Genomic DNA, 15,318 nt, shown 5'->3' on the forward strand with positions numbered 1-15,318 from the left:
ATGTAAAAAAAGAAACAAACCCAAAGCTGATTAAAAGAAGCTCCCTAATCCCCTGCTGGTACTTGAAATATTTCCAAGACAGCAAAAGCATTCCAGAAAAAAGTGAATACACATTATTTCCCAAAAAATAATCAGTGCGGCATTAAGCCTGTGCCTTGTTACTCCTGTCAGCACGGCCCTTTGCTCTCTGCCGCCGTGAGGGAGGGCTTGCAGCTGCAGCGACTGCATGGCTGGCAGACCCAGGGAGGCTGGCACGAGGAGGGGGAGCAGCAGAGGGGAAGGAAAGCACTGAAATAGGATGAGCCTGCAGGGCAGTGGGCAAGGGCTGGTATCACAACCGCAGAGGTGAACACCCCAGCGACACAGCCACGGGGAGGTTCGACCATGGTTGCTTGAGATGTTGCAGCTATTCCCCTTCCCAACTACAGACAGGTGCTGGTGCCAACCCCACCATTCTGTGGGGCTCGAGGCGCTCTGCAATGGCAGCAAAATGTTTCAGGGGGGAATGCACCCTCTACTCCTCATATGTGTCACAGGATTACACACAAGGGAGCGACTTTGCTGCTCCGTGGCATTTTCCGTCATAGCTGCGATTCACAGATGCCCAGGCTAGCACGGTGCTCACAGATTTTCTTATCCCTTCTGGTGCATCCTCACCCGAGCAAAAAAGTCTGCCTCATCCTCACAAGTGTCATAAAAACGCCTTTCTCCCCATTGTTGCTGATTTTCCTTGTCGATACTAGGTGATGCCATGGTTACAGGGATGTAGGACTCATCTAGCTACAGCAGGTTATGGGCTTTTTGGCTTTGGCATTCTTTGATGCTATATTTGTGCCAGAAGAATAAATAATAGATACACACAACAGCATCAAAGACTTCTTCCAGGCCCCCAGCCTATTTCTGCCTATCCTTGTTAAGCCGTTATAAAGATATTTCTCTGCCAGCTCTTATTTTACGGACTATCCTGTCATCTAATGCTGCACCTGAGGTCCCATTTATCCACTTGCTCTGAAAAGAGCAGTTAATAAAAGGAAGTTCCTGTTAATAGCCCCAAGAACAGCTTCCCCTGGAATGGCAGTGCTCACACCCAGCCTGCCCAATTCCCCTCCCTCCTCTATCCCTTCCCCTGTCCTTCCTCCTCCCATCCTCACCTCACCACAGGGGTGGGGAACTTTCTTGGTGCTGTTGTAAGGAAAATACAGGACAACTTTTTCTCCGCAGCAATGTCTTCAAACAATATATAACCAAATCTGTTAGTGTGTGAAGTGCCTCAGCTCTGGTAAGGAGGAACTTGCTGGGGGTTAGTCTCTGTAATCCCCACTGATCAAAGGAAGAGCTCCTCCGAGCCTGTTACAGGCACCTGACTCTTGATTTTGCTGGAGATACAGCAGCATGGGAGAGATTTCACTACAAAATTGTCTTTCATCCACTCTGAACTCTGGGGCAAACACCTCCACCAGCTCCGCCTCTTGGAAATCCTCATCCTCCCACAGGGGAGGGTTCACAGGCAGCTGGAAATTAAGAGGAAGGGAAGGTAAACGAAGGTTGTGGTAATAATAAGTCACAGGCAAAACTTTGCCACCAGCCACTCAATGAATCAAGTTGTGTTTCAGCCCATTCCCTTCACGGCGTTAATATGATGCTTCTTGAGACCACAAAGGCCTCGGGGGTCACTCTGCGGCTCCATCGCTGGGTGTGTGCAGCCAGAGTAAAAGGCAAAAATTTACCAAACGAGTGCAGGCAAAGGCAGTGAACACACGCATCACTCGGGCAGCTTTCCTGGGTATCTGCACTGGGAACTGCTGCCCCTGACAATCCTACAACGACCGCAGGTTTGCACGTGTCCATTTGCACACTGCCTTTTGCACACTTCCGTCCTCTGGTTTTGTAGATGTTCACCAGGAAATAGCAGTGTGTGGTTGGGAAAGCTGGGTAAGGCAAAGCACTGGCATGTTTTTTTCAGAGGTCACTCTTCCCATAGAACTTCTTTAAACAAATAAGGGAAACTTGCTTAAGTTTGCAGAGGAAACTCGGTTCCCTCACTGCCTGATGCAATGCCCCATTAGCTAATATTTAGCCAGATGCTGGGACAGCACTTAAACCAGAGTGCCAGCATGTCCTCTTGCCCCGAGTACCCATATACTGGCCATCCAGGTCAAACCAAAGGAAAATCCTGCTCTTGGTGGTGGTCATCTTGTAAGGCATTAAGAGTACAGGGCTGAAAACCAGAAAATTTTAGAGGGTGAGAATCCAAATTAAAACTGCAAATCAGCTGGGAATGAAGGATTCCTGCTAAGAAAGTTTTTGTTGTACTTATTACTAGATCTGGAGAGAAATGTTTGATGAATTTGCTATAACATCACAGCTTAAAAAAAAACCAACAAAAACATTTGTAAAATCCAGTCAGAATCTACAGTGTCATGGCCAAGAGGAAATTATGTGAAAATTCAAATTTTTCTGATTTTTTCAAAAGGATTTTGCATTCCTGAAATGCCAAAGTGTTTTGTTTCCTTTAATTTTTTCTGACTTTTCATTTGGAATCAAAATTTTTGTCGGAAAGTTATGTAAAATAATGATCTTGCGCCCCCAAATAACTCAAACCAAAAAAGATGATAGGGCTCAAGGCAAGTGCTTTGGCTGGATGTGAAATGAAATGAAATTTCTCGGGGGATTTTGGGTCCATAGAAGAATGCAGGGGAACATGTTTGATCCAAGCTGATTTTTCACACCACCTAATTTTTGGTTCTGCCACCAAGTGGAAAATCCAGTATTATTTAGCTGCAGTGATACCTGCTCTCACACCGGCAATGCAAGAAATAGTGTTGAAACGCCGTGTCAGGCAGAAGGCTTGGGTATGTACTCCAAACCCACCCACTGCTGCAGCTGTCTCAGGGGAGAGAAGGAAATTTCTACCCAGATACCCCAGTTCTGGGTTACAGAGGAGAGAAGAGGCAACAGGGAGCTGAAATTTAGCATGACTGGAGTGGGGTGGAGGGATTTTTTCCTCTCCACCTTGTTCTCTAAGTATGTATCTTCATAAAACAGGACTATGAAGTGAAACAAGGCTCTTTGTGACTGAAACAGCGGTGCTTCCTTCAGGGACAGAGGACTGTAAGCCACAGACTTAGTCCTTCATTGTACGAGGCACTGATAAATCTGCTAGATTAATTGTAGAGTGGATATTAGCACCCACCGTTCAGCATCAAGCTCTGAGCATTAAACTAATTACTAGGTTCCAGCACTGCACGGCTTCCCAGCAGGAAGGCGCTGCCCTGTAAATCATCATACACTAGTGGCATTTAGCCAGAGTTGTTAAAAAAATCCAGCTTTGTCCTGGGAATACTCCCACCGTAGGGGCTGGTTTCCCTTTCTGTTCCAAAGACAAAGCCCGATTCCCCCTTTGTGGTGGGAAAGCTTGGAACGAAACCGTGTCCCCTCTGCCCTGCCACCCTTGTGCAGTCACCCGGAGGGATGCTGGTGTGGAAAATCTTAAAAGACATGCGGAGACTGGAAGATGCACAGGCTAAAGCCATCAGTAATTCGTGAGCCTAGAGCGGGCTCCCGGAGAATTGCCGTCATTCCCACCCAGCTCGTCCTCAGCCATCCGCTTTGCAATGAAAGCAAAATAGCCATTTATTTCACAAATGCCCAGAGCCAACACAGCTTCCCCACCTGCTCTCCCACCATGGGATACCAGACATTTCACTGCCGTTACTGCAAACCAAACACTCCAGTGCCGTTAGATTTCATGGACTTTCACCCAGCAGAGATGATTTTAGAGAGAGAAGAACAGCAGTAGGCTGCAAGGATTTTGTTCTCTTGTCTTTACGTGTTTCCAGCCTCCTCCTCACTGCTGCGGCAGAGCACTTCCCTGCGGAGCATGAAGCCATGCGGCTAATGTCCCCCATCTGTGACTCTCTCCCTCATCCCCTCCCTGGTCGGCAGCACTCTCGGGGCCTGAATGGCCTCCAAGTCGTCAGTGAGGGATGGTGTTTGGGTTTTGCGGGTCCCATACCCAGCCCTTTTGCTCAGTGCATGTAGGACAGAGGATCCATCAAATCATCCTGGCCTCGGAGGGATGCTGGTGGAGCTTGCAGTGACTCTGGGTCTCTAAGGGATACCGTCTTCTTGAATGAGGAGTGACTGGGACAGACAGGATGCTGTTTTCTCACCTTCCATTACAGCTAATGGGTCAGGACCTGTTTTGAGACTGTTTAACACATGCTTTCTGGCTTTCCCATCCTTGCCTGGAAAAATCAGGCCACCTCTCCACCTTGTTTGTCTCCCCCAGCTCAGGAGATCTTCTGAGCTCCTCAAGAACCAGGTAGGACCCTACAATTTCCTAGAACAAAGCACATTTGGAAAATGGCTTGCCCTTCCGCAGCATCCCTCCTGCAGGTCGAGTTCTGTGTTGTTGGATGGTGGGGTTTTTCCACCTCTTTGGCAAGGGAAGTGCTATTTCCTACAGGACGTAGGGCGGTCGGAACTCTTACAGTGGTGATGGCCAACTGGCAGCCCAAGGTCTTGGTCTAGTCTGTGCATTATCCCATCCCCAGATTGCTAGGTAGTCAGTAGTCCAAGGAAACAGGAAAAATTATTGTATGTGTGTTGTAGGAGGGAAAAAGAAGTTTCAACCCACATAACAGCTAGCAAATTTTATTTGCTCAGCTGCAGTGTCATACAGAATTGGTAGGAATAAAAGTAGTAGCAAACAGAAAGCAATTGGCCTGCTTTAGAGCCGTAGTAATCTGTGGTAGCAGGCCTGCTCAACATCTCCCCAAATAGGAAGCAGCAGATAGAAAACACAGCAGTAACAAGGTTTCAGGGTAAAGATCCTAAACCAAATACCAGACACACAGAGGTTGTTTGGTCAAGAAAGGCCGAGGAGATGGAACCATCTTGGCTCCAGAAGGATATGAAAACCAAGGCTTCACTAATTGCTAGCCAGACAGCACAACTTGAGAGGAGATCTGCACATCACTGTGGCTGTCAGGTTGCATTTTTTGTATAAAATAGCAGCCCTTTGGCATTGCACCCACGTCAACCAACCTTTTTGTGAGGTGTTTTACACAAGCAGGGTAGAAGAAGGCTAGCATGATGCTGTGGAAAGCCAACCATCTCTAACTTAATTTGTTAGGCTTAGCTTTGCTGTGTGATGCAAATTGCTAGAGGGTACTACGCCGAGCTTTGCATCAGTGTAAACCCCGCTTTCCCAGACCTCCGGGATCTGTGTCGGGAGCTTTCCAGATCCGCCTCCAACTAACGAGAGTGCAGAGGGGATGTAGTTTGGGTGCCCACCTCAAGTTATTTGCTAAAGGGATAGATCTGAATAAGCCATTGGATAGTTTTTACTAGCTCAGCGCCTTCCAGGGTCTCTCAGCAAGCCAAATGCCAAGCAGAGGTGGGAGGCCTCGATTAAATGTTCTGAAGGTGGATGGGAGAGTGGAGGAGGAAGGGGGGAGGTTGTCTCTCCCGCGATGCACAGCAGCTGCTCCACGCCAGCCAGATTTGCACAGATTCAGAGGTCAGCTCTGAAACACAGATGTGTGAGAAAGAGAGGGAGAGTGAGGGGGAGAGTCATACGTGTCGTTATTTATTCAGCATCTACAAAAACTCCTATGGACTTGGAGCTGGGCCCTGGATGTCTCTGGAAGAGGCGTATTCACCAGCCTTGCTTTGTTTCCAGAATTCATTCAGGCTGCAAATGCCGTGAAAATAACTGGCTTTTGCTGTGGTGCAGCCACACTTCAGCTGTGAGGCAGGGTGCGAATTTCTGAGATGCTCTGTAGGGAGGAGGAGGAGGAGGTTTTTAGTTTATGAGCCACATTCCGCCCCCAAGTTACTGGACCTTGTTTCTCACTGAAGGAGCAGAGGCACATATCACTCTGCCCCAAGATCTGGGGCCCGTAAGAAGGTCCCCTTCCAGGGACATCCTTTGTGGATGCTTGATGCTTTCCAGACACCAGTTTGAGTTCCTCCAGGTTGGTGATGGCCACGACTCTTCTCGAGGTCGGTTTGCTGATGACAAATACCGCGTCTCTGATTTGCTGTGCACCGCCAGCAAAATGCAATGCCTGTCTTTCCCCCCCACCGCCAGGATTTTCCAAAACGTTCCGAGATGCAGCTTTCAGTACAACCAGCCACCAGAGAAAGTTGCGCCTGTGTTAACCTTTGAGATAGGCTGAGTGACAAGTATGATTGACCAGAGCAAAGAACAGCAACAATGATATTTACTGGGATTTTGTTCACCAAAAGGAAAGCACAGCACAGTGAGACACGCTGGGTCAGCTCTCCTGCGGGTGTAAGTCAGTGCAGCTCGATAGCGTTTCGCAGATTTGTACCACATAGCTTCACGTAAGGCTTTCCCTTAAATTGTCCACTGCCAGAAAACTATCACTTTTGGGGGGGAAAAAAAAAAAGAAAAAGTGGTCCCCTTGTTAGTGTCCCGGCATTTTCAAAGGATCGGAGCCAGGATTTACCCTGGGATGGTCAGAGTGAGAGGTACCCGAGTCCCGCTCCAGTGCAGCTCTATGGCAGGCAGGGCAGGAGCAGCTCTGCGCTACCTTCACGGGCACAGATCATGCCCAGTGCTGAGGAACAAATAATTTGGGGTGGTCTGTATCTGCATGATGAAAAATAAGTAGCTTGCAGAGACAAACATGACTGCCAGTAATGTCAGGCTGCCAGGAAGAGCCCCTCTCCCTTCCAGCCAGGTAACAAATTAATTGGGCTATGTGGCTGTTGTTGGCGGAGTCACAAGTTTGCGTGCTGAGCGCAGACTGTGCGCTTGGTGACAGCGACATATGGGAGACAATTAAATAACTGCCGATATGTCCAGGTTAGTGAGAAAACAGATGCCCTTATGAACTGGATTTATACCACGTGCCTGCTGCAAAGGTAGACAAGCAGGGTTAGAAAGGAGACGGGCTGACGTCCCGCTGAGTTAACAAGCCCCTTGTTCACCTCTGCCTATGGATTTCACTGACCCTGGAGGTTTGCTCTCAAACAAAGGGTTATTTGGTCTTTTAGCCTGACGGCCAAAGCCTGAGTGTGCAGTTTCCCATCACAGGGTTTCTGAGCTTGGCCGTTTCCCCAGGCCACTGCAGGTGGGGACGTCCGGCACCCAGGAGTGACACAGAGCTGAACAAATCCTGCCCTCGGGAACCAGTAACCCAAAGGCAGTCGGCTCTGGGGTTAGGCTTTGGCCTGCTATGGAAAACACAAGCTGTTGGGAAGTGGCATGGGAAAGATCTGGGGGTTGGGTGGGATGCTCCCTCCGGATAAGAACCAGCCTGAAGGAGACCAGCCCAACCCCTCACCTTCCTCCCAGCCAGCTTGTACCCAGGGGCCGGGAGAGGGAGCAACAAGAGAGACGCAGCCTTCACCGTTCTGTGCCTCCTCCAGCAGTCCCAGGGGCAGAGCGCTGCCTATTTTTAGCTCCCAAGGTAGCTGAAATACCACCGTGATATTCATTAACGAAAACCCCGTCGGATGGGAACTGCAGGGCGGGGGGAGTGGGGGATGGTTGGTCTGTTTTGTTTGGCTTTATCTAATTGCTGGCTTCAGTACAGAGGCAGAGCATGGCAGGAGGCTCGGCTCCTCTCACCTCGGGAAAAGTGGGAGCACCAGACCCAGGGGAGGTGGGAAGGGAAAAGTCAATCAGGCAGTATTTAAAAATCTACCTGCTGGGCCCAGGGGGGGCTGAAGATTTTAATGTCATTCCCAGCTTGAGATGCAGCCTGGAGAGTGAGAAAAGAAAGGGGTATCGTCTCTTCTTGGTTCCTTAATTGCTCGTTAAATCATCTAACAAATGCCTGAACTCCTGGATGGTCCCATACTCCTTGGCGGAGGGGTTTCATCCTTGGTAGGGGGGAGGAGTGTTTTTAAAAATATTCATTTCACCTTTTTCTGGGTCTCTAAAATGGAGAGTTCAATGGTTCACTCTGCAAAATAAAACCACGCCTGGAATATTTTTATTACCATTCAGCCGGAGCAATAAACTTTCCTACAAGCTCCTTCTGCTCTGGCCTGTCGACTCTCTGCAGGCAGCTGCCCGCACTGCAGGAGGACAACCTTTCCCATCCCAAAAAGGGACCTCCAGGCACTGCAGAGGAACGTGGACCAAAATAATCCTCTGCCCTTCGAGTTCAGCCCCGCTTCTGGCCCAGTCAGACCTGGTAACCATGGGCAGAGACGCCTGTCCCTGGTCCCTCCTGTTCAATCACAGGGGACTGGCACACGTCTCAGTAGTGGAAAAGGTGAGGCAGCTATTTCCCGGCACAGAAAACGTGACAACCGTGACATCCCCTCTGCTTTTCAGAAAGCAACCTTCAGTTAAGTCCACACAGCTCAGAAGAAGCCCAGACCCTGCCCGTAACAGCTGGAGGGCTTCAAATGTGTTTTTCCGTCACAGACAGACGGACAGATCTGTGACTTATACCTATAACCCCACCCAGTAGTCAAGATAACACACAAAACACCTCTTTCCTACCTGACTGAAAGCTTTTTCTGCACCACCCATGCACAAATAACCAAGGCCCAGCAGACTGGCCATTAGCAGGTTTTGTGTTACTTAAAAGTCCGTAAAAGAGAAGAATTACAGCTCCAGTAAGGCAGGCAAACTGTACTGACAATTTATGAATATTCACTGAGCTCACGAAGCACTCGGGGCAGAAGACAAGCTTTTGAAATTAGCTGAACTCTTCAAGGTTCTTCGTTTGTCTTGGCTTTGAGGTGTGAGTCACCAGTACCATTTCTCAACACCAGCAGAGTCTGTACAGGGGGCTGGGAGGATTCCTGGGCACTGAAATATGAAGTTAAGCATTCTGCGAGAAAGACTTTATGTTCATAAAGTCTTCAAAGCATGGAGACTCCACCCCATTAAGTTTTATGGGATGGTGTTTCCACATAGTGCTGAGATTTCTGCAGCCCATAAACACTGGATGTTCAGGGGACTTGAGGCTCTTCCTCTGAGCGTTGCAGTCTCCGGCAGCTTCAATCTCCAGTGCTAGTGGTTTGGTGCCCTGCAATTTTTCAGCAATTTCAGGGTTCGATAAACAGAGGCTGCAGAGGAGTTCTGGTCCTGGCCGTGCAGGCCATGTCACACACATTGTCGTTCACACCCATGCAATTAGGTTATTGTGCTGCTCTTCAGTTTCCCTGCTTCTCCACTTCTAATCATGCCTGTGACCTAAGAAATAATGTGTTCGCTTTGGCACAAAGCCTGCAACTCTCAGGTGGTCCCCAGAGAGAGCGACCCATTCAGCAGTCGGTCTGTTCCCACCAGAGCTGCTAAATCTGAGCATGAGGCAGGAGCATCAGCAGCACTTGGCAGGGCAGAGAAATGGGACGGAGCCAGGACGGATGTGGGATCGGGGGGAAGCTCTGCTCCTCCAGCAGATAATGGATAACGTGCAAGCTCCCCAGGAGCCGCACACCCAACTGCCGGTGGTTTTGTGCACAAGGGAGGGGTCACTGAGGATTGTTTGTCCACAGGTCAGTGACAACAAAGCATGGGCTTCTCCTCTTTGCGAGACTCGTGTTTCTGGGCAGCATTTACTGATTTAGACCAAACACCCTGGAAGGTGAAGACTTCCACTGGTGTTTGTCTGAGTAGGTTAGACCCAGCAGAGAAGTGTTCCCACACCCCAGTGCCATCCCTAGGGCAGCTCAGTTTATTTTCCATCTCCTTTTCATACTGCATCAACAAATGAAGGTGGGATCTTCCAGCACAAGAGCTGCTGGGAGGAGAGGGAAATCCAAGTCACTCAGCAAAGCGATGCTTGTTTGCAGCCGTGTTTTAAGGAGCAGGGACTCAAATGATGTGATTCCCCAGCAGAGTCGAGGAGACGAGGCTGGCTTGGTGCTCTTGTGAACCCTGTAGCTGACCAAGGAGACAGTCAAACACAGCAATAGCAATATGTAAATAAGAAAAGGTAATGACACAAGGAGGTTGTCTTCAGTGGTTTGCTGTAAGCACACATACAGAATAAGAGCTCCTCTTTTCCAGTTAATTACAGCAATAATAATTGGGTTTGTTTCTGCTGGTAGAAAGATGAGACTTCTCCAAAATTTTCAAGTAACAAAGCAATGAAAGAAAAACTCTGCACATTAGCCAATAACCCTGGGGTTTAGGGAGTCAGGGGGGGTGTGGGGGTGTGGGATATCCACTTACTGCAGAGCAAGCAGAGGGGGAGTCATGAATTTGGGTGTCCTGCTTTGCAAATGAGTGACACATCAGCCACTGTGGGTTGTTACTATAGGGCTGGCCTCAGCTATTCCAAGTCTGTCTAGACATTCCCATCCTAAATCTGAGACATCTTCCGGACCTGAGTTGTGTCAGACCACTGTCCTGCAGGAAAAGTTGCTGTTCCAGCAAATCATATTTTTCTCACCAAAAAAGATTCCATCCGAAAATGCCAGCTGGCCCTGCCCTCCCTGCCATACTCCCTAACCACGGGAGATTCCTCTCCCTGAGTCACAAAGCGCGACAGCCAGCCAAGGTGGCCTGTGTGAAGGGGAATTAGCCCCTGTAGCAGGGACTCGTAGGAAACAGTAAGAATTTAGAAAAAGCCATAAACCAGTATCTGAAAAACAATTGTTTCTGGAGCCTTTCTGCTGGCTTTTTGACACAAACAGCCTCTGCTGCAGCAGTCAGCCAGATGCCATCGCAGGCTATGTGCTACTTTGCTAACCATTGGAAATAGATGTACACATACATGAATTTCCTTCTGTTCCCAAGAAGCTCTGCACATACCCAGTGCTGACTGGTTTGTCTGCTGAACAGAAATGTTTTTTGACTGTGCAAATAACCTCTTTCCTTGTGGCTTCCTTGCTCCATCCTCCTTTTGCCCTTTCTGCTGGATCACACAGTGTGGATCCTAAAGCTCCATCCTGAGAAACACAGGCTCTTTACTCCTGATGGCTTGGTGAACTGTTTCTGAAATCTCTGGCTCCCAATTCTGCCTTGAGCTTGTATGTGACTTCATGTTTCTTTCTCCTGCAGGCTGATGCCAAGATGGTCTGCGATGTCGTTAGTCGGATGGAGGACACAGAGCCCTTCTCTCCAGAGCTGCTGTCAGCTATGATGAGACTCTGGGCAGACTCTGGGATCCAAGAATGCTTCAACCGGTCCCGGGAATATCAACTTAACGACTCGGCCCAATAGTGAGTATCCCATAGCCTTTTGTCTAAAGAAGCTCTGTTTTCGCTCATTAAAGCTTAACCAAAGTGTCCCCAAAGGCGTCAGTGACCCCACAGCAGTGGATCTGAACATGGTTCTGCTTGCAGACTGGGACGCACGTTGTGTCCCAAACTGCTGGGAGACTGAGAGATCAGGCAGGACATTCATCTCCCCTCTGCCCAGGGTACGGTCAGGTCCATGACCCCAAGGCCAGGTTCCCACACTGCTTATGGTAGGTTTCTACAAATATGGATCTAGGGAGCAGTGGCAGAGCAAACGGTGGACGTGGCTGATGGCTTCTTCATTTGTCTGATAGATAACAAAAAGGTGTGATCACCCATTTTGTACAGCAGCACAGCTCTTGGATTTGCTTTTCTGATAGTCAGACATCGTATTGACAGGAAGCTGCATTACAGCCAAGGGTAAGAGACATCTATGCTTTCAGGGTGGCATTGCTTTGTTCTTTGCACAACATGCTTGGTGGCATCTCTACCATTAGGGGCCACACCCAGATTTTTTTTATTGGCGATTGTCTAAATCTGTGGCTTTGGTTCATCTTGTCATAAGGACAGGACACGTACCCATAAACAGTGCTCCGTCTCTGATGAAATGTTGAGTGCTTCCCATGTGTCAGTTCAGACCCATTTCTGATGATAATTCATCCAATCTGTTTGCCTTCATCTAGGCAAGGAATCTAAAGCTTTTCATCCCATAATTTCAATTGCAGCAGCTGTTGCAGCCAGGCAAAATGTCCCTGTGGCCCTGTTCTGTGTCTTGGGCAGCAGTCAGTAAACGTGGTTAAGTATAAGCATAAGGAACAAGCAAGCACAGAGTGATCCTTTCCCCAGTTATACCCTTGGACCTTGCAGTAGTCAGGGAAATAGAGGCTTCCCCAAATGGTGACAGGGGAATGCTACATCCACGCTTTTGGCTTTCACAGTATCCTGTGTCAACAAGTTCGCCAGCTGACTCATGCACTTCTCGAGTTGTTGTTGCGTGTTTGGATTGTCTGGCATCTCTGCTTAGGGTTTTCCTGGGTATCTATCAAAACATGACCCAAGCACCAGTGTGGCTAATGGTTTTGTTCTGTGTGGTGGGTCTGATCGCCCCCAGTCTGCCCCAGCTCCTCCCACCCAAGCTGGCAGGGCAGTTAGGGAGCGCAGGATTATTCCTGCTCTTGCGGTGCCACAGCAGAAGGCGAGTGATGACACATCACTTGGCATTGACCAAAAGCCAAATGGGAAACCTGCAGATGTGTGGTTGGTGTTACAGCATCCTACCCAACCATTTCTCACCACGAGCGACTGCATCTCAGTGAGAATCCTGACATTATGCTGCCTTTTAATCACTACTAGGTGGACATCCATGTCTAATCTACACTTCATTGCCTGTAACAGCAAAATCTGCCTCCTCTTGCCAGCATTTTTTTTTTCACAAAAGAGTCTGATGGCATAAACATACCTTTGGAGATATAAATTGCATAAAATGCCAGTCCTGATTGCATTACAACCTTGTGGAAAATTCTTCAATTGTTTTAGAGCCAATTACCTTGAGGAAAGTATTTTGATTTTCCTTCCATACAAGATAGCAGTTGAAAATAATAAGCATAGCCCTCCCAATGTGACCAGCTGCCGGGCAATTCATCAGCAAGAGCTCTGAAACCACAAGCAGTTTCTAGACATCATCTGAAGTGGCTCTGTGCTCTGGTATTCACAGCAATATCAACGTGTGGTTGCAGCCCAGCAAAATGAACCTCAGCATCTTTAACAAAATCTCACATTCAGAGTAGGACACACAATCCTCCTGAGCCACTCTTGGAATTGTGATGCGGCTGGACACTTGTTTTTTCTGGGCTAGGTGAGATGGTGAAGCTGAAGATAACAAAATCCTTCGCATTTACAGACCTGCTGTCGTTTAGGAGCCTCTGGTGGTTCCGTCACCAGGAGCAGAGATGCTGTCACAGGGCAGGGCACTGCCACGCATCCCGCTGCACCTCTAGGCCCTGGTGCCATCACACCAGATGGTGATGCGAGTGAGAGCTCAGTTGGCACTTATTCACGCCCAGTGGACACCCAGTGAAAGGAGGCATATTTTTCATTTAATCCTTCAATGCTTTGGGGTTGTTTTCTTCTGCATGAGCAAAAGATTTGAGACAGTTTTTTATTTCCCCACCCCCAGGAAAGGATTTATTTTTATTGACACTGATATTGGATCTAAAACACTACCAGCTACAAAATGTGTTTTCCTTAGGGCTGAGAAAAATAAATTCCAGGCAAGAGCTGAATTTGAAGTTCCCTAAAGTCTGAAAAAGGGTGTTGGGCACTGAGCTGGACTAGCATCACTCATCTTTAGGCTTCTCTTGGTGTTAAGCCATAGGGCCTGATGTTGTGCTGGCAGAAGTTTGCTGCAGGAGTCAGAGGTCGCAATGACGGCTGCTCAGCACATGTCGCAAAGCCCGAAGGCACCCAATGACCAGGTCCTGTCGTGGCCAGCACAGGACCTTCAGGAGTGGTCCAGGCACTTCCCTTCACCCCAGAAACCACCCGCTAAATGCCCTGAATGCTTTTCAGAACCCCCACCCTCTCCTGCTTGCTATTTCTAAGAAACCCCCACTTGGAATTCTCCGAGTCAGGGCTGCCATTGTCCTGCATGGCTCTTCCAGTGCTTTACCTTGAGGTTTTTAAATGGCTGGAACAACAGGCCTTCTGTTAAGGCCACTGGGAAGCCAAGTCACAGGCTAATCAACAGCCTGCGAGAGCTAGCAGCATGGCTCTTATTAGTCTATTATTAACGTCATTGAAAATAGATTTAATATTTCGTATTAGCCTAACCAAGAAGTGAGTAATAGCTCTTCTCTCCTATCAAAGATGGGCAGGAGCACTTTGCTTTCTACTTTCCTATGCATGCCTGCAAAACTTCTTCTGGCTCTAAACACAGCCTGTCCTTAGCAAGGATTTCATAGCTACTGCAAGGGAACTGTAGAAAACAGCACTTCTGCAAAGAAAAGACATGACTGAGGAAGAAGAGAGGTTCTGTAAGAGGCCTCCTCTGTCTTGGACAGCAAAAACCAAAACCGTAAGGACAGCAAGAGAAGGGAAGAGAGTAAGATGGAGCAGTTGATTTCATCTTTTTTTGTTAGTGCATTTTTCTTCATTCCCTAAGGCAAATTTATGGGTGGATTGAGTTCCACATTCCTAATCTCTTGATTATGTTTTTATTCCTACTTCGTCTCCTCTTCCTTTCTTGTCTCCATGCCTAGGAGCTAAATCTACCTCTGATCATCAAAGAGTCTGGGCACTGCTGATGTCTTTTTCTTCTCCATCCAGTTTCTGTCTGTAGAAGCACATCTGTGACCCACATTTTGCTTTCAAAATCAGCAAAATAGAGGTTTCCAGCTGGTTTCCTTAATCTCCTACTTTTGTTCAGATTTTAAAATTGTCTCGTGTTTCCTAGCCTCAAGTTCCTAGCTAGCCTGGTCAGTGGAGTACAGTGCACAGGGCAAGTTTGATCTTAACCACCCAGGGATGGGGACCTGCTTTGAACGGCCTCCAAACTTTAGGGGAGGAATGGAGCAGACGGAGCATCCACACCGTTTTTTTGTGTGCATCTCCAAACAGGCACAGTCCCTGCAAGATGTGTAGGCAGAGACAGTTTGCAAGTACACAGACACAAAAAAGCCAGAATCCATCTCAAGTTATTCTCCTCCTTCTTCCAAGTATATTGAAAGATCATTTGATAATGCCAGGGCTGTGAAACTACCGTGAAAATGTAAAATATTTTAGGCCTGCATTCAACCCAACCATCTTCACACGTATCGGAGGTGTCAAGGCTAGGAAGCTTGTTGCCTTTGGCTCTCTCCAGAGGGAGTGAAGGGAGGGAGGGATGTCTCTGGAGAGGGATACAGACCTCTCTGCTTGGAGAAAGAGAGATGCAGTTGTGTCTGCTGCTCTACCATAGTTAATTGCAGCCCTGACACCTCAGGTCTATGCCGAATACTGAGCCCAAAGTGGACAACACTTTGGTGACTCCATCTTCTAGAACTCCTCTGGCAGTGCCTTGTAGAAAGGCGTCATCAAGCTCAGAATAAAATACCGCAGTGCCTTCTTTCTCACCCTGTCTCATGTGGGACTGTTTTC

At 48.3% G+C, this 15,318-nt stretch overlaps 1 protein-coding gene across 1 annotated transcript in view; it reads left to right on the forward strand.

The window, feature by feature from the left end:
• The window catches only part of GNAO1 (guanine nucleotide binding protein (G protein), alpha activating activity polypeptide O), a gene marked incomplete at its 5' end in the record, with an annotated part of 80,644 nt that overhangs the window by 35,030 nt on the left and 30,296 nt on the right, over positions 1-15,318 (forward strand). The window contains one exon of the mRNA XM_010161212.1: positions 11,006-11,166. Within this exon, the coding sequence (XP_010159514.1) occupies positions 11,006-11,166 (161 nt within the window). The remainder of the gene's footprint in view (positions 1-11,005; positions 11,167-15,318) is intronic.

This window comes from Eurypyga helias, unplaced genomic scaffold (genome assembly GCF_000690775.1).
Source record: "Eurypyga helias isolate BGI_N326 unplaced genomic scaffold, ASM69077v1 scaffold20991, whole genome shotgun sequence".
Taxonomy (NCBI): domain Eukaryota; kingdom Metazoa; phylum Chordata; class Aves; order Eurypygiformes; family Eurypygidae; genus Eurypyga; species Eurypyga helias.